The sequence below is a fragment of the Coenobita brevimanus genome, chromosome 71 (genome assembly GCF_032717465.1).
Source record: "Coenobita brevimanus isolate Jiangsu-jjx chromosome 71, ASM3271746v2, whole genome shotgun sequence".
Lineage (NCBI taxonomy): Eukaryota > Metazoa > Arthropoda > Malacostraca > Decapoda > Coenobitidae > Coenobita > Coenobita brevimanus.
Genome location: NC_137024.1, coordinates 1,203,065 through 1,226,575, shown reverse-complemented (window position 1 = coordinate 1,226,575; position 23,511 = coordinate 1,203,065). Strand labels below are relative to the sequence as shown.

The following is a 23,511-nucleotide window of genomic DNA, read 5'->3' as shown; positions in this document are numbered from 1 at the left end:
CACTAGTCACTTCTTTCCATGATGAGTAGTTTCCTCTTAGTACTGTCCTCATTTCTCTTTTTATGAGAAAGTCTTGCATCCAACAAAACAGTTTGCCTCGAATTCCTCCTTGATGGTACAGTTTCCATAAAAGTCTTTGGTGTGGTACTGTGTCAAAAGTTTTCTTGAAATCTAAATAGATACTGTCCACCCATCCTTCCCTTTCCTGTATTGTGTTTGTTACTCTGTCATAGTAGCTCAACAGATTAGTAACACATGATTTTCCTTTTCTGAAACCAAACTGTCTTTCTGTTATCATACTGTGTTCTTCTAGATGATTTACCCAAGCTTTTCTTATAAGTTTTTCTAATACCTTGCTTACAACACTGGTCAGTGATACTGGTCGGTAGTTGAGAGGATTTTGTCTATTTCCTTTCTTGAATAAGGGGACTATATTTGCTTTTTTCCAAATATCAGGTAGTTTCCCTTGACTCAAGGATTTCTTGAAAATTAAAAATAATGATTTACTTAACTCCTTTGCACATTCTTGTAACACCCAACATGAAATTTCATCAGGACCACTTGCTTTTCCTCTGTCTAATCTACTTAACTCCTCCTGTATTACTTTTTCTGCTATTTGTATATCTGGTAGTATGTGTGGACATGCTTGTTCCACATAGTCCCTCTCAAAAATTTTTTCTTCTGTAAAAACTAATTGGAAATTCTTATTTAGTGCTTCACAAATATCTTTCTCTTGTGTATAAGTGATTCCCTCGTCCGTAATGGATTGTATTATATCTTTTACTTTGGTTTTGCTTCTGATATAGCTGTAAAACAGCTTTGGTTGATCACTACTTTTATTTATTATATCCTCCTGAAACTGTTTTTGGGCTTCCCTCCTTATTCTTGTATAGTCGTTTCTTGCCTGTTTGTAATTATTATACGCCCTTTCACTATTGTGTCTTCTGTATCTATTCCACAACAAATCTCTTCTTTCTTTTGATTTTTTACATTCTGTATTTGTCACGGGGTTTTTATATCACGGTGTAATTTTGATATAAATGCTTAAATATTATTTAATTGATATTAATATTCAATAATATTAAAAAGCAGGGACAATGATTGTCTTGCTACATCAAGCAACGATTACTTTACGCTGGCTTAGCACGATTCTCTGAGAACGAGAATTTATAAACTTTCTCAACAGTACACAGCAGAGACTAATTACTCACAATTGCTGAATTACTGTACTGTTAGCCTCTGGAGAAAGTTACTTCACCCCTGACAATAAATAACTAATACTAATAATAATCAGGTCCTTGCTGATGCATTAACTCCTATGGCACAACGGATTTTAAGTTAATACAACAAGACTGGTCTAATTACCAGTTAAGAATAGTAAAACGTTTATGCAAGCTAGGAGCTATATGGAAAATAAGCTTAATTTGGAGAAATGAAACAAGATTTTACTTTACATTTAGCTCAAGAAAAAGAACTGTTAAATTTATTGATTACAAAAAATAAATTTAACGTTACAATTCAAATCAAATTAATGAGACGCACTCACTTACTCTCACAAAAGCTAAATACTTACGCCTAGGAAAAACACCTTAACTAAGCTCTTAAAACTAGGATTATACAAAAGGAAATACCGGTCGATGAATGCTATATATCACCCGGGGGGTGGGAGGACTGGATTAACTGTGAAGTGGAGTTTGGGTACTAGCTGACCTCTCACACTGCTGGCACAGGACCTCTCTCCGTCACAGCAAACACTAGACTGAATTCAAATAATGTATAGGCAGGACGCACAAGCCACCAGAAGAAGGCGTGGCTAACGGTTTAGGCAAGCAGAGGCGAACGATAAAGAAACAATTGTATTGCTCAGTAGAGCACTTAGTGACGTGCATTAAATCGGTCACTTTTGAAAGTGACGAATGTTTTGAAAAGTATACTCCGAAATGGAGAGAGAAACGGTTAACTGAGCGATACACAGTGAGCTTTCCACTAATAGTTCGTGGCTTCTCACAAAAGGGAAATGTCGCGAATTGATTCGTGACATTACGCCCTTACAAAGTTAAATTTTTTCCTTATGGGAAAAAATTTGTGTATATATATATATATATATATATATATATATATATATATATATATATATATATATATATATATATATATATATATATATATATATTATATATATATATATATATTATATATATATATATATATATATATATATATATATATATATGTACACATCCTAAGTCATTCGCACAAGATTCACACTGTGGTGTGTGTGCTATCCTGCTACAGGAGAAAGTCGCAGTCGCCAGTGAGCGAAAAAAAAAAACTCGTATTTACGTTAATAGAAGCAAGCTTGAGGGAAAAACTCCATGACGACGGTGAAAATCCTGTACTCAGGTCAAACTGAGCGAAAATTCGCTACATTTACACTGACAACTAATTGTTGTGTAGCGTGGTGTATGTAATACACGGTGTAGGTGTGACAGTTGTAGTGTAACTGTACCTACGTGTAAAATGACACAGTAAATAATAATATGGCGACGACGAAGGCAGAGAAGAGGCGGCAGCGTGCGGCAGACGATCAGCTGGCCCGCACAGCAAAACTGCTACACCCATTGCTGAACCTGTAAAACCAATTGAGGTGGAGCATCAAAAGTGTCAACGAGACAAAATTTTATCATGTTACCATTACTCTCTCTGCCTAGCAGTCAGTGCTACGACGTACATTCGAGGTCGCCATTAATTATAGCACACGATTATGGTCGGCAAGTTGAGAATCCTTGTGCAAACTCGGGTCTTCCATAGCCTCGAACTGCACACGGGTCCTCAACCTGTGCCTTAACCTACAGTTCTTATATTAATATCGGAGAGCTGAGAATCCTTGTGCAAACTTGGGTCTTCCATAGCCTCAAGTCGCCTCTGCGGAGTTCTCACTTCCCCCTTAACCTACAATACAATACTTATATTAGTACCGGGAAGCTGAGAATCCTTGTGCAAACTTGGGTCTTCCATAGCCTCAAGTCGCCTCTGCGGAGTTCTCTCTCGAACTTCCCCCTTAACCTACAATACTTATATTAGTATCAGGAAGCTGAGAGTTCTCACTCCCCCTTAACCTACAATACAATACTTATATTAGTACCGGGAAGCTGAGAATCCTTGTTCAAACTTGGGTCTTCCATAGCCTCAAGTCGCCTCTGCGGAGTTCTCTCTTGAACTTCCCCCTTAACCTACAATACTTATATTAGTATCGGGAAGCTGAGAATCCTTGTGCAAACTTGGGTCTTCCATAGCCACAAGTCGCCTCTCAGCTTCCCCCTTAATTTACGGTACATAATATGTATGTACAGGCCCTGGACATAATGTGTCCTGTGGGGCCAATGGGCGAGACGTCAGGTCTGCACCCACTTCACCACTACCCTGTCTCTCAACTGACTCAGAGATTACAGGTGTGGTTATGAACGGCACAGGAAGGACATGTCCCTGATCAGTGGTGATACTTTGGCACACACTGCAGGAACGGACAAAACTATCTATGTCCCGTCCCATCCCTGGCCAGAAAAAGTCAGCTCGGATACGGCCCTGGGTCTTCCTTTTCCCCATGTGACCTCCTGAGGCTGAACAATGACCCCATTGTAACACTGCTTGGCGGTACTTGGCGGGGACGACAAACTGCAGTCGAACCTCGCCCTCGGGTGTTCGTGACTCACGGTAGAGCCGTCCTTGTTTGCAAAGGAACTTGGCTCGACCTCCCCGTGAATACTTAATCACTCGACCCTTTTGTTTGTTCCGCATGGCAGCAAGTGTTGGGTCAGAATGTTGTTCTTGCACAAGTTGACTACACATCAGATCTTGCGGCGATTCAATGAACACTGGGGTGACACCATCTGGAGCCTCAGCCATGGCTCGTGTTACCGCAGCAGCCGAAGTCTGAGTAGCGTCATCGGAGCAACTATCCTTGATTCCATTAATATTTCCAATGATGAGTTCAAATAAGGGTTCTGGCATGACAACTGCAAGTGTCATACCAGTATAAAATGGAGATGCCACCTGGATACATGCCTCAGGGAACAATCTCACTGATCCATCAATAAGGCTTGCATGGATCTGTCGACCTGTATACTGCTCAGGCCGAACTAGACTCTGCTTGACAGAGCAACCTGAGGAACCATTGTCTCTCAGGACCTTCACAGGAATGCCTCCCACAAACCCTGGCTGAACAAGGAAGGTACTGTCACCTGTGGGAGGGCCTGTGGAGGAAGCAGCTAGCCACTCATGAGGCTGCTGAATTGATGTGGCAAACATTGTGCCTTGTGAATTATATTGGGAAGATGGAACATTGGCCATCTGTGGAGAGGGGTTCACTGTCACTGTGGGACTAGTGAACTGTGGGGAAGTACCCACACTGGTAGGGACGTGACCACCGTGCTGCTGCTGAGGAATGAAGGCTGCATTCGCTTCCTGCCTCTTTTGAGCTGGTGGTGAAAAAGTTTGTCCCGACGGTCGGTTACGTGGCTGATACTGCTGCTGGTTAGGGTACTTGTTGTACCGCTTCCAAGCAGGCTGCTGTGTATTTTGCCCCTGGTCCTTCTGTGGTTTTGGACCTTGGCCATTACTCTGAGAACGGCCTTGGTGCTGGGATTCAGTCTGAGACGGCTTCCCAGACTTGGCAGTATCTTTTCTGCTCCAGGTGTTTTGCTTACGAGCTTGATACCCGTATGCAGTAAAGAATGCATCAGCCTTTTCTGCCATTTGGCTGGCATCTTTCACCTGGCAGATCTTAAGCTGTGCTATGAGCTCAGCAGGCCACGACCTCTCTAGCTGTGTACGCAGCATAAGGTCAATTATCCCCTCACGCGTGGAAGGAGTTTCATCTTTCTCCATCCACTCATTTAAGTAAGCTGTGAGACGATCAAGGAACTGAACAGCTGTCTCCTTGTCTTGGAGACGAGCTCGCATGAACTGAACTTTGGCGTCGTCTACTGTGAGACCATACGCCTTAATGAGTGCAGCTTTCATCATCTCATATGTGAGATTGTCTCCACGAATTCTGTGGAGAATATCGAGGGCAGGGCCCTCAAATAGGCTAAGAAACTGAAGCCGCTTAGCTGCCTCATCCAGTTGATACATGTCTGCCATGTCCTCAAAACGGGCTATGTACGGCTCGATTCGCTCGCTTTCCTTGTATGAAGGAAGCTTGATGCGTGGGGTCGCCAGGACATGTGCAGGGAGAACGCTCGTGGAGCTTTGACCAACTGCACCAGATGTATCTGAAGCCAAGGAATCTCGCTTGAGCTTCATCACTTCAAGTTCATGTTTTTCTCGTGCCTCACGTTCGGCACGCTCGTATTCGCGCTGTTCTCGCTCGCGTTCATGTCGTTCACGCTCGTATTCGCGCTGTTCTCGCTCTTTTTCTAACTCGTGTTCGCGCTCTTTCTCACGCTGCTCTTGTTCATATGCACGCTGTTCTCGCTCATATTCGCGCTGAATCTTACTCTCTTCACGGGCATCATTCTCGCGCTGCTGCTCCTGATTATGCCGTGAGAGTATATACTCTTTAATTTCGGTTGGGTCCGAAAGACCCATATCTTTGGCTTCCTGTAAAAATACAGTAGTAGCCATGACGCTAATTTATTAAGCAAACCGAAATTGAGTACTGACTGCTTAGCGACGAATACTAATAAACACAAGTAAAGAGTACAGACACAAGCTAGTGGTGACCAGTCTTATCCAGTTAACTGGCAAAGAATAAATAAAAATGTAAATGACTGGGAAGACTCAATAATAAACACAATGGGTACGGCGACTTCCCAGGAGCGAATAAAATCGTCTGGCGTTACCAAAAATAAACTAGAGGTACGTATTCTATTGATTAATAAAGCAAAATTCACTTGCTAAATTAAGGGTAAACACCAGTAAGCTTGTGCCTATAAACTTTAATGATAAATACCTAAATATGAATGAGTGAGCACTATCTCGTGAATAGCTTTAGAGCTAGGAGTTAATATCCTGGAATGAGGTCGCCAATTGTCACGGGGTTTTTATAATATCACGGTGTAATTTTGATATAAATGCTTAAATATTATTTAATTGATATTAATATTCAATAATATTAAAAAGCAGGGACAATGATTGTCTTGCTACATCAAGCAACGATTACTTTACGCTGGCTTAGCACGATTCTCTGAGAACGAGAATTTATAAACTTTCTCAACAGTACACAGCAGAGACTAATTACTCACAATTGCTGAATTACTGTACTGTTAGCCTCTGGAGAAAGTTACTTCACCCCTGACAATAAATAACTAATACTAATAATAATAATCAGGTCCTTGCTGATGCATTAACTCCTATGGCACAACGGATTTTAAGTTAATACAACAAGACTGGTCTAATTACCAGTTATGAATAGTAAAACGTTTATGCAAGCTAGGAGCTATATGGAAAATAAGCTTAATTTGGAGAAATGAAACAAGATTTTACTTTACATTTAGCTCAAGAAAAAGAACTGTTAAATTTATTGATTACAAAAAATAAATTTAACGTTACAATTCAAATCAAATTAATGAGACGCACTCACTCTCATAAAAGCTAAATACTTACGCCTAGGAAAAACACCTTAACTAAGCTCTTAAAACTAGGATTATACAAAAGGAAATACCGGTCGATGAATGCTATATATCACCCGGGGGGTGGGAGGACTGGATTAACTGTGAAGTGGAGTTTGGGTACTAGCTGACCTCTCACACTGCTGGCACAGGACCTCTCTCCGTCACAGCAAACACTAGACTGAATTCAAATAATGTATAGGCAGGACGCACAAGCCACCAGAAGAAGGCGTGGCTAACGGTTTAGGCAAGCAGAGGCGAACGATAAAGAAACAATTGTATTGCTCAGTAGAGCACTTAGTGACGTGCATTAAATCGGTCACTTTTGAAAGTGACGAATGTTTTGAAAAGTATACTCCGAAATGGAGAGAGAAACGGTTAACTGAGCGATACACAGTGAGCTTTCCACTAATAGTTCGTGGCTTCTCACAAAAGGGAAATGTCGCGAATTGATTCGTGACAGTATTGAACCATTTCTGTATTTTCTTATCTGCTTCTTTGTGCTGTGGGATGTACTTCTGGACTCCTATTTCATAAAATTCACAAAATTTTTTATATACAGCATTTAAATCTTGTCCTTTAAGCTCATTTTCCCAATCAACTTCTAAGAAATACTTCTTTAGGTCTTGATAATTTCCTTTTTATAGTTTAGGCTCTTTTTGTAACTGTCATTGCTGTTTACTATGTCATATGCTATCCTGAAGTTATAATTTAGTACTGCATGATCGCTTTTGCCGAGTGGAGGGTGATATATTAAACTGTCAATGTCATTTTCTTGCCTAGTAAATATTAGATCTAGCACTGAAGGTACATCAAGTCCTCTTTTTCTAGTGGTTTCCCTCACATGTTGCGTTAAGAAAAACTCTTGTACGAGATCCAGGAGCTTTTGGTCCCAACAGCTTTCTTGGCTATTTATATCTGGAGTATTCCAATTTATATTTGTATTGAAGTCCCCAGTTAGTATAATTCTTTCCGATTTCTCTTCCATTTTATGTAGCAAGGATCTTATACTCTGAATTGTACTCTCTGCCAGGTCCTCATATTCGTCTCTTTCCTATGTGCTTGATCTGGGTGGCATGTATAAATTGGCTACAATTACTTTACCTTCAGATGTGTCGATCTCTACTGCAATCAGTTCTACTTGTGATGGTATGTCTATCTCTATCTATCTATTGCCAGACGCCTCAATCCCGTTTGGGGTGGCCACAAACAAATCGCCTCCAAGTCGCCCTGTTCCCCGCCATTTCACTACCCTGCTCCCAACTCACACCCCCTCTAGGTATATCTAGGTTTATTTCCTTGACTTTTAGATTTTTCTTAGTTAATATTATAATTCCTCCTCCTTTTTTTAAATTTCTGTCTCTTCTCCATATATTGTATTCCTCTAAGTTTAGTATGTCATTGGATATCCTTGGTGTTAATTTTGTCTCAGTTAGGCATATTATTTGTGGTTCATTTTCTCTGACATAATCATTCATCTCTAGTAATTTAGATACCATTCCATCCACATTTGAGTACATCAACTTTATCATCTTGTTTATATACTTGCCATGACATGGTTCTACTAACTTCCTCCTTTTTCTTCCATCCTGTTTGTGTACCACTTTCGTACCTGCAATCCTATTACTTTGTAAAAAAAAATTCTTCTCTTCTGATCTTCCCTCATTTTTTGTTTTTGCTTCCTCCCTTTTCTCTTTCAGTAATTCCAGTTCCTCTTGTGTTAGGCATCTTTTTATCCTTACATTTTTGAACTCCTCTTTTTCCATAAGATTCTTTGCATTTTTTAGTATCTCTTCCACAGTGTTTACACTCTGGAAAGTCACCTGTAGAGGTCTTGTCTTGCTTTTCTCGTATTTCCCTAACCTTTTGTGTTCCTCTATGTCTTTACTACAGATTTCCTCTGATACTTCTTTCAGTAAGCTCAATACATTTGCCATCTCCTTTTTGTCTCTAGTGATTTTGTTTTTAATTTCTTCCTCTTCTATACCAGTGATTACTATTGATTTATTTATTTCTACTGAATCTCTGACTAACTTTGGATTGTTTTGGATTATTCTTTTCACTTCCTTTTTAATGCTTTTTTCCTCCACCCTTGTTTCTAAGTCTTTCTTTACTTTCACCATTTCAGCATACGTGGTTTCTACATCATTTTTGTAGCTTTGCACAGCTTCATTCACCTGTGTTATCTTCTCCTCAATATCACTGCTCTGGTCCATAAGACTGCTTGCTTGTCTAATTGTCTCTGTGTCATTTTTTAACTCTTCCATAACACTCTCGTGATTGACTACTGTACTTCCCATTTCACTCACTTTCTTCCTAAGCGTACTCAATTCCACTGTTAGTTCACTGATTGGTTGTGTCTTACTTATTGGCCTCCCTTCCTAGTTTTTCTATCTCTTCCTTTTGCAAGTGCATTTGCTTCTTTATTTCATCCATTTCATTTTTGAAAGCCATTTCTAGTTTGTGTACACGTTCAACCAGTCTATTGTGAGTCTCCACTTCAACTAGTTCTTGGTAGAAATCATCATTTTGCTTTTTACTTTTATCCCTTTTCTTTTCCAAATTTGTTTTACTGAAGTATGTATCCATTTTGTAATACTAAATGAACAGAGTATCTACTTACAGAGTATGCACTTTCCCCGTGTTGCTGTAGTATAAACAAACCCAGCTGACTCAGTGCTTCGTGGTTCTATGTTCTGTTTGATCCAGTCTTATTTAAACTTATTATTTCTTTTCCTTTTAATAATGAAAAATCATTTAGTCTAACCTGGTACAGAGCTTGACTCATTCAAAGATACTTATTTAGGTAATGCCTCTGGCCGTGTTGGTCTGGTATGGAGCGCCGGTAACGGACGTCTTCGACGATGCCCTGTGTGTGTGTGTGTGTGTGTGTGTGTGTGTGTGTGTGTGATAGACATGCAGGTTTAAAGATCGTTTGGTGATGTAATATGAGAACATTCAGCTGGAGGTCAAGGTCACAGGGCAAAGGTCATTGATTGACCCTTTTAACAGGTGTGGGGAGTGGGTGTTTACTCGCTTCTTCTTGTGCGTTTTGAAAGTAATGGATATTTACCTCCGCCGAGGAGGTTGTATGTATTACCTGGCGTTTGTATTTTTGTTTGTCTGTCTGTCAGCAGGATTACTCAAAAATTTATGGACGGACTGTGATGAAATTTTTTAAAGGGTGGGCCATGAGCCAAGGAAGAAATTATTAAATTTTGGGGCGGATCCGGATCCGGGTTCTTAGTATGCTGCACAATATCTCCAAAAGTTCTCAATGAGTTTCAATGAAATATTGTGGAAAGGTGGACCATGGATCAAGAAAGACTTTATTAAATTTGGGGGCAGATCTGGATCTGGATCCGGGATTACTCAAAAAACTATGAACGGATTTTCATGAAATTTTGTGAAAAGGTGGGCCATGGGCCATGGAAGAAATAATTAAATTTGGGGGCGGATCCGGATCCGGAGTGTCCCACACAGTATTTCCCAAAGTTCTCAATTAATTTTAATGAAATTTTGTGGAAATGTGGGCCATGGACCAAGAAAGAATTCATTAAATTGGGGGGCGGATCCTGGTCCTATGTCCACAGATCCAGATCCGGATCCATTTCAATGGCAGTCGCATTGGCGGAGGTATGCACTCTCTGAATGCTTCCTAGTTTATTATTATTATTATTATTATTGTTACTACCACTACCACCACTATTACTACTACTACTGCTTCTGTCACATACTACTACTACTACTACTACGACTGCTACTACTACTACTGCCACCACTACTTCCACTACCACTACTATTACGGCAAATGTTAACATGATGTGTATATAAAACATATAAAGCTGCTTAGGCAAATTATTGGAGGACTAGCTGAAAAGGTCCGCCCTCTGGTCGGGCTTTTTCGGCTAGTTCCTGTGGAGGGCTGATTGTGCCTTCAGCCACTATACCTAATCTAACTTTTCAACATAAAATTAATCTTAATAAATTATATACCAAAACACTCCCTGGATCATGCTGATTCAGAATATGTATCATATGTGGGTAGACCCTAAGGGAGTCCAGTTTATAGGTAACAAACATAAAAACACTTGCATTTATTATTATAGATGTTTCAGTGACTTGAAAGGCAACATAAATATCACCGTTTATTATGCACATCCTCAGTGTCTGCGGCGCCCACCACCGACAACCGATGGCTGGTGACGGAGGCGCTGGTGAAGGCCACACTGAAAGCAGACAAGGGGGACTCTGCCAGCCTGGTCTCCTTCAGGGTGGAGGATTTCACGAAAAAGGGGGACAACTATTCAAGTAGCATGACGGCTGTGGTGGTGCGGTACAGAGAGGGCGGAGAGGAGGAGAAGGAGACCAGTTATGTAGCTAAACAAACACATCCTTTGTCACAGTTTCAGTCTGACACCATGGGGAACTTGATACACGATATTTTTGTGAAGGAATCGATGTGCTTCATTGAAATAGCAAGCAAACTTAATGAGGCCCTGAGACAGCACGGGATTACAGACCTACGGTAAGAATTTATTATTATTATTATGATGATACATTGTCTTCAGGTTTTTGCAAGCTCTATGAAAGTCATATTGAACGTGACAAAACGATATCAGTCCATTGGACAAAAAACCAATAACTGTCACCCACGGCACTATCAGGTTTCCCAAGGGGTTCGCCTCGTGTCTGGAGATAAGGAAGGAGGCAATACTGTTGGAAGACTTACGGCCACTAGGATTTAAGATGTATGACAGGCGGCGAGGGATGGATGTGCCCCATGCCACGCTGGTACTGCAGGAGATCGGTAGGCTACACGCTGCGTCTGTCCTCATGGAAGCAGCACTGCCCAACAAAGACATGCAGAAAACTTGGCCACTTCTTATTGAGAGGTGGATAGCAGATGAGGATTTCTTCCCGATTTTCAAACAAATGATGGAGGGGCAGATGGAAGCTGGAGCTATGGTTATGGATAAGGTTAGTATTCCTAATTGCTCTCTCTCTCTCTCTCTCTCTCTCTCTCTCTCTCTCATTATTATTACCAGCTGCAGTAGTGAAGCTGGTATTATTTTCAGTTTGTTTGTCTGTTAGCATTATAACTTTGCAACTGCTCAAGATATCATCACAAAATTATACGGGTGTGCCATAGGGATGAAAACCTCCTACGGGTTCGAAATTGGTGTAAGTGGGTCATGATCTGTGTCTGTGTGTCTGTTAGTACGATAACTTTGCAACCGCTCAAGATATCATCACAAACTGTTAAGGATGTGTAGTAGTCATGAAAATCTCATACGAGTTCGAAATTGGTGAAAGTAGGTCAAGGCCAAGGTCACATTCTGAGCCGTGCTAGCTATGTATTGGCTCACAGCCGGTGTGATTCCCCCTTGGCCTTTAGTTATTATTATTATTATTTTACCTCTATAGTTGCGGCGCACGACTCTGAGGTTGTCATTATCGCACCCTGCCACCCTACCATTCAAAACTGCATCCGATTTCGTATCATACACGAATCATATTATTATGCATGAATGTTATACACGAATATTATTATACACGAACATATTATACACGAATCACATACGTCTCATACACGAAATCAGACGCACTTTTGAAAGATAAGTCGCCAGGGCACGATAATAATAACCTCAAAGTCGTGTACCGCCACTGGTGCTGGATGTGAAGTATGTAATGTCCGTCTTATATTACTATTTTATCATTTTATTTGTGCATTTATTTATTTGGGCACAAGCTACACAGTTTCGTCTATTGTTGGGTCCACTCTGATGCTCTCACGGGAAGGTTTAAATCACCTCTTAATTTTTAGACTTTTCCTTTTCTTTCCAGTTATGTAGTTTCTCTTTTGTATTGTGAGTGTGTTTGTGTGTGTGTGGTACAGAGAGAGAGAGTGAGTTTATGTATGTGCGTGTGTGTTGTGAGAGTTCCCTAAGCCAGTATGTATGTATTGATATTGGTTTAGAATTTACCTGGAGTTGTAGCTATCCACTCTTCTGGTAAAGCAATAATCTAGGGTGTTTTGGTTTTGTCCCTGCTTAAAAAAAAAAAAAAAAAAAAAAAAAAAAAAAAACTAGTCTTCCCTGGCCTGAAATTGCCATCTCTTCAATTTGAATCCTGAGCTGCAACATTAAATTAACACTAGATTTTGGTGCTAGTCACGAAGAAGTGCTAAGGATATATTAAATCTCCCAGTACGGCCATAATCTGCAAAGATAAATTGCAGAAGGTTGTTAACCAGCCATATCCAAAAATAAATCGCTACGGAAGAGGTGTTAGGGAGCTTCCTTATCCAGCGAGAATACGTGGCTTATTTGTTCACGTTATCTTATCCAATCAGTTACCAGGGGCAGCAGTCCCGCTGAGCAAGGGGGCTTCCTATCACCTCTTCCTTAACGATTTATTTTCCAAACTACTCATTAATAGCCTATGTTTTTGCTGCATATATCTTTTTAATATCGATATAGATTGCACGAATAACACACAAGAATATAGCTACATGGCAGAATCAGAAATAAACCAGTAAGAAAGAGGTGTTGGTGAGCTTCCTAACCACACGAGAATACCGCTCCAAGGCTGATAATCTACCCCTTGACGAAACACTTTCGCTTGTAAACTGTGACTGGAGATTTCGTGACGCACTTTCTTTACCGATTTACTCTGCACAGTTCACCCCAGTATCCTCTTGTTTGAGAATATCACACAATACTTTGTTCATCTCAGCGAGGTGTAGATTTTTCGTCCTGTTGCAGCCTATATCACGTGGCAGAATGACAGACACTACTGTGGAGTTACGTCCTTTCCATGGCACTTCTTCGTGACTAGCAACATATTCTAGTGTTAATCTCGACCTATGAATCAGTATTCAAGGTAGAGATGTTTTACCCTAGAATGTATATGTGGGTGTGTCACACTTGATGCTATCTTGTGTTTACGTGACCTGCGCGTGGGTCATTGTCCCAGGCCGCTGCGTGCCCCATATACCCTCATTCCATGAGTTGCTCTGGCAAGGAGAGGAACCGTTGGTACACTGTCTTCATAGGAAATTCCCAAAGTGACGCGTCTGGCCGTCTCACACCCGACATATGCACTGCCGTACATCTTTGACAACGGGTTTGTCACACCCACCGTAAGTAGTAATAGTTTAAGTAGTAAGGTGTTTTTCCTTGTAGGGAGTGAACATTTGTTATAACGGACAATTTAGTGCACAAACCGTAAAAATGGCCCACCATTTGTGAGTGACGAAGATCTAGACCATACGATGAATACCACAGGCCTTTCCGATGTACAGTAGTTGGTGGTGGTGAAAATGATCACAAACAGGAGACTAATGATGATGACAAAAGTGACGGTGTTGAACATGTACGGATCCATGATAGTGACACAGATAAAGATTATATTACGCACCCTCATCTAGTTAGGAAAATTCCACTGACAGTAACGAGCGTCCCCGCAAGCTTAAACAAAGGCGCACATCCACCCCAGTCAAGCCAAGTGTCATAGAATTCTTAGTAATTAATTCCCTCACGCCCAAAAAAATAACAAAAGTGACAAATAACATCAATTTTGGGTTAAAAATGAATGTTTTTAGCAATTGGAAGGCATCAGTAGTATAATAACACTGTACACACCTCAAGTAATGTACATTTACAGGTGAACATATGTTTTATTTTAGTTACCCCCCAAGACAGGGGGAGGGTACCGGTTCTAAATCAGTGGGATTAGCCCCAGGGAGGTCCAAATACCATGTAGTATTCAATTTCAGGGGTAAATGATTGTATGAAAAATCGCTATTTTTCGTTCGTCATTATTTGACTTAAAAAAGTCCCTTTTTTTGTTGACCTCCACCACAGCCAGTTTGAGTCACTACAAGTTTTGGCGCCATGAGCTGCAGCGCCCATGACCCAGGAGTGTGTGTGCAAGTGGAGAAGTCCGCTGCTGCAGTGATAACCCTACCTCAGATTTTTTTTTTTTTTTAAGTTGCATTGCACATGTTCCCCAGTGTTGGTGTTTTTTTCTGAGTTACCCCTTCACCCTTAAGTTTTCTTTTACAGTCAATTATTTTATGTGGAAATGCAAGTACAAGGCTTATATTTTGTATGTATATTTTTAGCTTTATTATATTTTGATACTAACTTCGGTGTTCTATTTTCCGAAAAATGGGTTTCTCACACCCACCATATGCATTAGTGACAATTTTTTAACGTATGTATTCTAGGATTTGGGCCAAGTTAAAGAGGGTATATGTATGTCTTTATGGTTGTAGTATTTTCATATTAATTTGGTAAAGCTTTTTCATAAATTTGCAGCATCTTTTTTCTTTAACTTAGTGAGAGGACGAAAAAAAAAAAAATCACTACATCCTTTTCACAGCACTTCTTCGTGACTTTAACTTGGTTAAGATTTTCATGCAGCTTTTGTTCATGTAGCTTTGTGAAAAAAGAAAAAAGACAAAAAAAAAGTGCAGTATTTCTCAGTACTCTTTTTGCCCTTGAAGGTTCCAAATTATGAGAACGTGGTCAAGTGGATCAAGGACACCAAGGAGGCTACCGTGGACATCCTTTTGGACTGTTTTCGTGTGGAGTCTAAATTTGCAGTGTTAAACCACGGGGACTGCTGGAACAACAATATTTTGTTCAGGTACGTAGCATCATAATCATCATCGTTACCAATAGGCCAAGTAGGCCATTGGCCAAAGGCCCACCGGTATCTGGGGGCCCACTGAAACTAATTTGTCACGCAGTGTGCCAGCGTATAACCTTGTTTCAAGTGTACACCGAGTATTTCATTGTATAATAATTTCACAACTATAAGGGTCCCTGTACAATAAGCATAGGACCCGGAGTATGGGGCCCCTGTACAAGAACATGGGGGCCTACTGATGAGTTTGGCCTGGGGCCCATACAAGTATGTAAATCCGGCCCTGATCATCGTTATCATCATCATTGTCGTCGTTGTTGTCGTCATCATTGTCATTATCATCGTTATCGTCGTCATGATCATCATCATTGTTGTCGTCGTCATTGCTAACATTATCATCATCATGGTAGTCGTCGTTGTTACTATCATCATCATCATCATAATTCCACCAGTACAGTGCCACATTAGATCCCCTGCAAAACCACATCACCCATGTAAAAGCTGAGTGGACAGGTGTGCCGTGTAGAAATTCACACATACAACTCCAACACTCACTACCATCCGGGACGTGAACCAGCCAGATCGCACTTGCTTCACCTACAGTACAGTGGATGTGCCTTGATCGCCCGCTTATAGGTGTCTGCCACCACTGAGAGTAAGTGTGCCCACTTTGCCAAAGGTGTGGGCACATCTCATGTGGCTGCCACCAAGCGTCGCTGGCAGCTGACAGGAGATAAAGCAAGCCCATAGCCACCTGACAGGCAGACTCCTCCTCTCCCTTCTACCCTCCACCTTCACTGACTTGACCATACCCATCCCTACCTGCCCTGCATTTACCTGCTTTTCCAGATGCACAATGAATATCGTTTGATAAGGGCGTCGTCGAGAACGTGAAAAATGCCGAGTTAGATAAGTTTTTATTTTTATCTTTATGACTAAATGTTTAAAATGGCATTTGAACATCAACATTAAATTGAAATAAAAAGGGGAATTCTTTCACACCCTTTCCCACCTACCGTTATCACTCGCTCCCTTTCTGTCTCATGCACATTCATGCTCATGATTTCTCTCACACACGCTGAACTCACCAGATATGTATCCCCCAGTCTCAGTTTCATCTGCTCTTTGTCAGTCTCACTCACCTGATTGTTTGTGCTCACACTTATCCTCATTCACTGACGTAATGTCACTTGAAAAAACTCATTCTGTAACTCTTATTATCACCGCCAAGGAAGTTATGCTTTCACCCCTGTCCGTTTGTTTGTTGGGTGGGTGGTTTGTGAGCAAGATTACACAAAAACTACTGGACGGATTTCTACGAAACTTGGTACAAGAATGGGCCTTGGCCCAGAATAGACTCTATTAAATTTTGGTTCGGATCCGGATAAAGGTGCGGATCCAGGAATTTTTTTTCTCTTTCTTTAACATTGCGAGATAGGGAGTTTTTCGACATTTTCGTAAAATTTTCAGTGAATATTGCGTGGATCTTGATAAAAAAAAAAAACAAGAAAAGCATATTTAGGATGTTGGAATCTACGAATGTTTACAGTTTGGCGCGGATCCATATAAAATTCCGGATATAGCGGATTTAAATATGCTTTTACAGGGAAGTAGTCTGCCATACAGTAACAAATAGGACTTGACTGCATTAAAAGGAACTGCATGTGCGTGACAGAAATAAATGGAGAGAAATTGTGAATGAATAAGTGATGACGCAGCCCTGAGGGGATATTCTCCCGCATTTGGTCTGATCAGCTAGTCAGGTCAGGTGCGGGTAAGGGGATGAGTCTGTTATGATGTGGCAGGGGTAAACCAGCTCTGCTGTCGGGCCCTACTGCGGATGTCACTGATTGCATTGCGCAGTTGACCCTTGTGCGGTGTGGTGCGGTGAGGATCTGTCCCTTCTCCCCTTTGGGGCTAAGATGCGAATGAATGTGTTTGAATGGATGAGTAAATGGGGAGTGTGTCGTCCTGTCTCGGCTACCTCCCTTCCCTTGGGGGAAGCAGCCTACAGTAGGTATATAGATAGATAGCATGTTGGGCCCTGGCGGAAGTATGCGCTCTACTGAGTGCCATTCTAGTCTTGTTCACACTTTTTTTTTTCCGTCTCAAGTCACCCTGTCAGTCATAACTAGTTACTGACACAGATAAAACCCCACATTAATTGTTCATCTTCTGCCCGCCAGATATGATGATGATGGTAAACCCGTGGAGGTGATGCTGGTGGACCTGCAGATTATGCGTAAAGGCTCTCCTGCCCTCGACCTTAACTACTTCTTTTACTCCAGCTTCAATGGCCCTGTTCGTAAAGACAACCTGCAGGAGTTCCTCAAGACCTACTATGATTCGTTCAGTGGGGTATTGGCCGATGCTGACTTTCCTGTTCCCTTCACACTTCAAGAGCTTCAAGAAGAGTATCGGCGCCGGATGATCTTCGGCTGTGTGTGGGGGTTATTGCTCATTCCAATTGTCTTGAGTGAACCTGAAGACGTTGCTAACATGATGGAAATGCTGGACGAAAATAAAGAAAAGTTTTTTGAGGAAAGAAAGGGCGTTATAGTGAAAATGGGTGAGAGGTCTGATGGACTGATGAGACTTCGATTGCTTGACATGTTCGACGAAATGGTGGAAGCTGGAGTAATACCAATGTAATTGAACAGGGGGGCGTAAGCTGTATGCAATTTGACAGGAGGGTGTAAGATGGCGGAGGGCAGCGAAATCGCAGGGAACAGGGCGACATGGAGGCAATTATAGTCTGTGGTCACCCATTCCTGGACTGGGGAGTGGAGCAGTAGACAGATAGAAACAGTACCGTAATGTATATACTGCAGTGTGGTATCGTACAGATGATGTTTACTCTTGCCATTAGCGAAATAAGTGTAAACATCAAAATAACGATGTAATTTAGAAATATTTGAAAGATTACAGCTGTATTTATGTGAAGTTTGGTAACGTATAGGTGATGTTTACTATTACCATTAACGAATTAAGTTATAACCTTTTTACGTCAACTTGGCCTAGATTTCCGTCCTTCTACAGCAAATTTCATACTGCTGAGTGGCAAAAGACAATACTACGGCTATACACCCTTTCCGTAGCGCTTCTTCGTGTCTAGCATCATATTCCAGTATTAATTGTTACAACACTGCATTCATGATGGAGAGATGGCAATTTTAGGCCAAGTTTGAGTGAAAAGATTAGTCACCTCTGAGGCCATTGTCACAGCCTGTATTTCCTAGCTTATGGCTCAAAATTAATTCCAGTGCCTTTATTCTCGTCAGTTAAGGTAGCTCCCTAATACATTTTCCTTGGTGATTTATTTTCCGTACTACACCTTACTGCTGTCTTGTGTATTGTTTTTATCATGTAGGCACCAATATGGAAGGCAAAAATAGCACACAAGAGAGTATTAATGAGGTGTATGCAAAAAATAAACCGGCAAGGAAAAGTTGGTAGGGAGCTTGATGGGAATACGCGCCCAAGTTTTAAATATCTTGGCATCCTCACTCTTTGATCTTCCATGACTGTTCTCGGGTGCAGCGTTTATTTATTTATTTATTTATTATTTATTATTTATGTTGATTGCAGGGGTCAACTTGGGAGAGATTTTGCCATGATGGAATTCGGCACCCTTTCTTTAGCGACTTTTTCTATAGCGCTACAAATTATGGCAACACAGCACTTCATGTCTAGGTTTTCAGTGTTTGTGTCGACATTTACCTTATATAATAATCGTAATATATACACAGGAACACTAATAATAATAATTCATTGATTTTAGTGTTTGTAAATTAGACGTCAAGACAATGATAGCTCTGTAGGACTATCCCTTTAGAATCAAGCTTAGAATATTTTGCTCTCTCTCTCTCTCTCTCTCTCTCTCTCTCTCTCTCTCTCTCTCTCTCACAGATAAATAGACAAATAGATAGACAGGTCCATACATACATAATAAGCATACGGTAAACAACAGCACACATCAATCCACCAATAAGTAGACCACTTAATAAATATATCAGGAAATAATAATGATATATTCTGAAGAGTATGCCTCGATGTCCTTTTGTATGTTATTGATGTGAACTATATCGATACTGTAAACGATACAAAGTGACATGGAAGAGATAGTTCAGGTACAGTACGGTATATATGATAAATATCCAAGGAATGGGTGTTACGATGTCTCCCAAGCCACACAAAATATCCTCTTGTAGAAAGGTGAACACTTCAAACCCAAGTGCTGCAGCTGTGAAGGGGAACACAATGCCCACTCGCCCTTGTGTCCCCCAAATCCACGGACGACCCCGGCACCTCGGCACACTGCAGCTCCAGCCCAGGTACCACAGCCACCACCGCCGACGACAACCAGTGTCTGGGAGGCCCGTCCATAGGCCTCGCGTTTCCCACAACCGGGGGAAACAACTGCACCTGTGCACAGTCACACGTCCTTTAGCAAATAGACATCGAGCAATATACTGTATACTTAGTAGATAAAGTATATGCTATAAAATGTAAAGGAATTCATAGGATATATATACAAGACAGAAGTAGCACCAAAGCAAATTAACACTCCCTTGTATTTTATATAATTTTCATATTAGCATAGTTTGCGTCAGTAACGTACAGTACAAGAGGATGGTCAGGTGTAATATGCAAAAAAAAAAAAAAAAAAAAAAATTGTCCTCATACTGTGATATACCTGTATGGAAAGCCACAACTTACTACGCTGACTGAGCAGATCTCGTGGTTAATCAATAAAAATGTGTTAATATATATTCTCTGGATATCCTGAATTTACGCCAAGGTTCTAGAAAGCATCACATTCATATACAAACAGCTGCAATTCTTCAGTCTGTCTTACATTTGTCGGCAATTACGACTTTCATGATGTTACTCAATACTGTACACATTTCGCCTGTATATTTATGTCATAGACTACTTCCACAGCCTAGAGATACCCACTCACAAATATACTGTTCAAGCCAATGTAAGAGTAAGCACTAGAGTGTACCCGTGAAGGACATGTAAAATTTAAAAAAAAAAAAAAAAAAGCATACAAACAAGTTGAAAGAGTGAGTGAGGGTGGTGTCATGTAGGTGGGTGTGCTTTGTCAACACTCGCCGACTGCATACGACCTAGAGACCCTGTAGAGTGTCGAGTCTAATACGACCCAGTGATAAGGCAGTGTGAACTGTGATGTCATCGTCCCAGGCTGTGGCAAGTGCTGCTGTGCTTATGCTTCTATGCCGCTCTAGTGGTACTTCTCTCCTGTGCGTGACATATGAATTTCTTTACATTTTACAGTATATACTGTATATTACTCCATCTCTATTTACTGAAGGGGTGTGCTGCAAGACCCACTTTTTTTTTTCTTTTTTTTTTTACTACATGCACACATTTGTAACCAGTAACTGTATAACCGTGTTTGCTGAAGAGAGTGTGTAGCAATACCCACTATCTCCTTTTGTTGTATATGTAGGCCTACTCTGTATACCTGTACAACAATATATATTTCAATAAATAATTAAAGGGAGGAGGTGGTACGACGCTCCAGTATCAACGAGAATAATTATGATCTTAAGGTCATATTACTGTACTCTATTCACTTCAGGTGTGCCTAAAGCTTTCATCTTTACATCTTAAATCTAATATACTATAGCAGTAGCCGTGTGTCTGTGTGTGTGTGTATTTTGGGCAGTCGCACCTACACATTCAAATCGCACAAAAATAGGCACAAAAATCGCAAGAATTCGCTGATGTGAAAAAACTTGGTCCCATCACAATTGAAAAACTTTTACTATATAATTAATGAGCGATCAAATTTTGACCAAAAAACGCCGCTCCCGGCGCCCGGTCGCTTGCTGTGGCCGAGTGGTTAATATCTCGGACTTGCGTGCGGACAACTTGGGTTCCATTCCTGAAGCTGCAAATAACACGATCAATTGGTTAGCTGCAAAAAATCCAAGTGACAACGTTAGACTAGAACAGCACATAAACGTGACTCGGATTACCTGAAATGATCGCAACGCACGCGCGAACCGCGAGGAAAGGAGTGCGAAGCACGAGAAAGCGAGCGCACAGCGCGAGAGCCCTCCGCAGGAGCAAGTGCGAGAGGACCCGAAGGGCCCACGAGCACTTGTGCTGAACTACAGTATTAAAACAGCTTAGCACTAGAGAATGGTGCTAGTCATGAAGAAGCACTGTGGAAAGGATGTAGAGCCATAACATTCTTATTTTGTCATTGAACTACAGGAAATAGGCTGCAAGATGACGGAAATAAATCTCTTGCTTGATTCTGATGTAAGCTTTCTCGACATTAAAACCAATTATCATACAAGAAAAAGTTAATATGTAATATGCAGATAAGTCGCAAAGGAAGAGGTGTTGCGAACCTTCCTCTGCAACGTACCGTGAGCATGCGCGTCAGTGGCGAGACATGCACAGTGCATCATCATGACACTCGCGTCTCATCACCCTGACTTGCGTTTTTTTTTTTTTTTTAGACATGCACAGTGCATCATCATGACACTCGCGTCTCATCATCCTGACTTGCGTTTTTTTTTTTTTTTTTTTTTTTAACTCAGTGGCAGAAAATGACACTTGGCTGCAACCAGTCTGTTAGCATTTCTTCGTGACTGTCATCATATTCTAATGTTAATCTCTTGTTGCAGCACTGAATTCAAGACGGAGAGGTTGTAATTTGAGCCAGGGTAGGGTGGAAAGAGTTTTAGCCCATCTGTCGCAGCGTCACAGCGTTCACCGAGCGCTACACAAAGTATGTTCGTTTAGGAAGATCATGTTTATTCCCTGCTCAGAAGTATGTTTTGTAAGATCATTCATCTCTTAGAAACTAACTTTACCCTTCTTACGTATCCTGTTACTTAACCAGCCCATTGCAGCGTGGTACTTTCTTTAGCAGTACACTACTAAAGCTAAAACGATACACAGAAGAATAGCATGGATCTGCGCAAGGATGGCACGCAAAACCGTGACGCGTTCCCATTGAAGACTGATTCATAGCTGTCTCAGCTCCCCTCCCGCATGTGACCTTGGCAACATCAGCACCATCCTGGGGACGTATCTATAAACATTTTTAATCGTACTAGCGGGGAGGGAGGTTACCCAGCAACTCTAGTAGTAGTAGTACTAGTAGTAGTAATAATAGTAGCAGTAGTAGTAATAATAGTACTTACAAGCCAGGGTGCAGCCCTGGCGAGTCTCTCGTCAAGCAGTGGCATTTTCTCACAAATGAGGGGCCCGGCCCGGCCTTAATACTTTTGAGAGGCTTATATCTCAGCAACCACAGGGCCGATCACTGCGTGGTTTGCACCACATGACAGCCCAGTTCTTTAAGATTTGTTTTTGACAGGTTTCATCACAGCCAGGTGGTGCACGTGGCACGTGACACGCGCCAAGTGCAGCATGTCGAAAAATCCTCAAAAAAGGGCCACAGGCCAGAGTTTGTCGTAAAAGCACGAAACTTGGTAGGTAGATAGCCATCAGTATACTCTAGGTATCCTTGGGGTGTGAGGCGCCATTTCAATGCTTTCGGATTAGTGGCCTTGCTCGTACCTCGCCGACAAAGGTGTTTTACTTGTAGTAGTAGTAATAGTAACTGCAACCCCAGGCTCATCTGGATGTGAACGCGGTGGACTGCAGGCTGAAGTTGCCCGTCTCCTGCAATTTACCATCTTCCTTATGGGGGATAGGGAAGGCACTGAAGGACGTTTGTATAGCCAGGCCAGTTATATCGGTGCCACAACGTGAAGGCGTCCCTCTCCAGCACCCCCCTGGCGGCTTTTATGTCACGCACACATGCAGATCGTTTGTGAAAGATCATGATGACTATCTGTCTATCTATTGCCAGACTCTTTAATCCCAAACGGGGTGGCCACAAACAAATCGCCTCCACGTCGCCCGATCATTATGACAAACTTTTAAGTTTTTGTCCCTTGTCTTGGAAGCTTTCTTGTTTATTTCCGTAATTTAGGAAGCTCTCGTTTATTTCCGTAATTTAGGGAGCTTTCTTGTTTATTTCCGTAATTTAGGGAGCTTCCTTGTTTATTTGTGTAATTTACTAAGTTTCTTGTTTATTTCTGTGTATGAGACGTTATTATTCACCCGTTCGGTATTAAATGTATCGGCTCAGGATAAATCGCTAGAAAAAAGTGTTACAAGCTTAATTACGTCGAGAGTATTGGCTTTTTAACTAATCAGGGACCATTACCACAGATAAGCAAAACACACA

The 23,511-nt window shown here is 41.3% G+C and overlaps 1 protein-coding gene and 1 non-coding gene across 3 annotated transcripts in view; both read left to right on the top strand.

Annotated features, from left to right (window-relative positions):
• LOC145406885 (uncharacterized) overlaps positions 1 to 17,959 on the top strand; it is a 40,594-nt gene extending 22,635 nt beyond the window's left edge. The window contains exons 1-4 of one of the 2 annotated variants that reach the window (XM_080278000.1): positions 11,027 to 11,139; positions 11,279 to 11,591; positions 15,124 to 15,266; positions 17,453 to 17,959. In XM_080278000.1, coding sequence (XP_080134126.1) covers positions 11,033 to 11,139; positions 11,279 to 11,591; positions 15,124 to 15,266; positions 17,453 to 17,918 — 1,029 coding nt within the window. In that variant the 5' untranslated portion in view covers positions 11,027 to 11,032 and the 3' untranslated portion in view covers positions 17,919 to 17,959. Of the gene's footprint in view, positions 1 to 11,026; positions 11,140 to 11,278; positions 11,592 to 15,123; positions 15,267 to 17,452 lie in introns of those variants that run through there. The other variant, XM_080277999.1, reaches the window with a different exon arrangement.
• A 4,207-nt stretch (positions 17,960 to 22,166) lies between these two features.
• LOC145406964 (U6 spliceosomal RNA) lies at positions 22,167 to 22,271 on the top strand. Its single transcript, XR_013898630.1, has one exon. It is a non-coding gene; the product is annotated as a U6 spliceosomal RNA (small nuclear RNA).
• Positions 22,272 to 23,511: the final 1,240 nt, after the last annotated feature.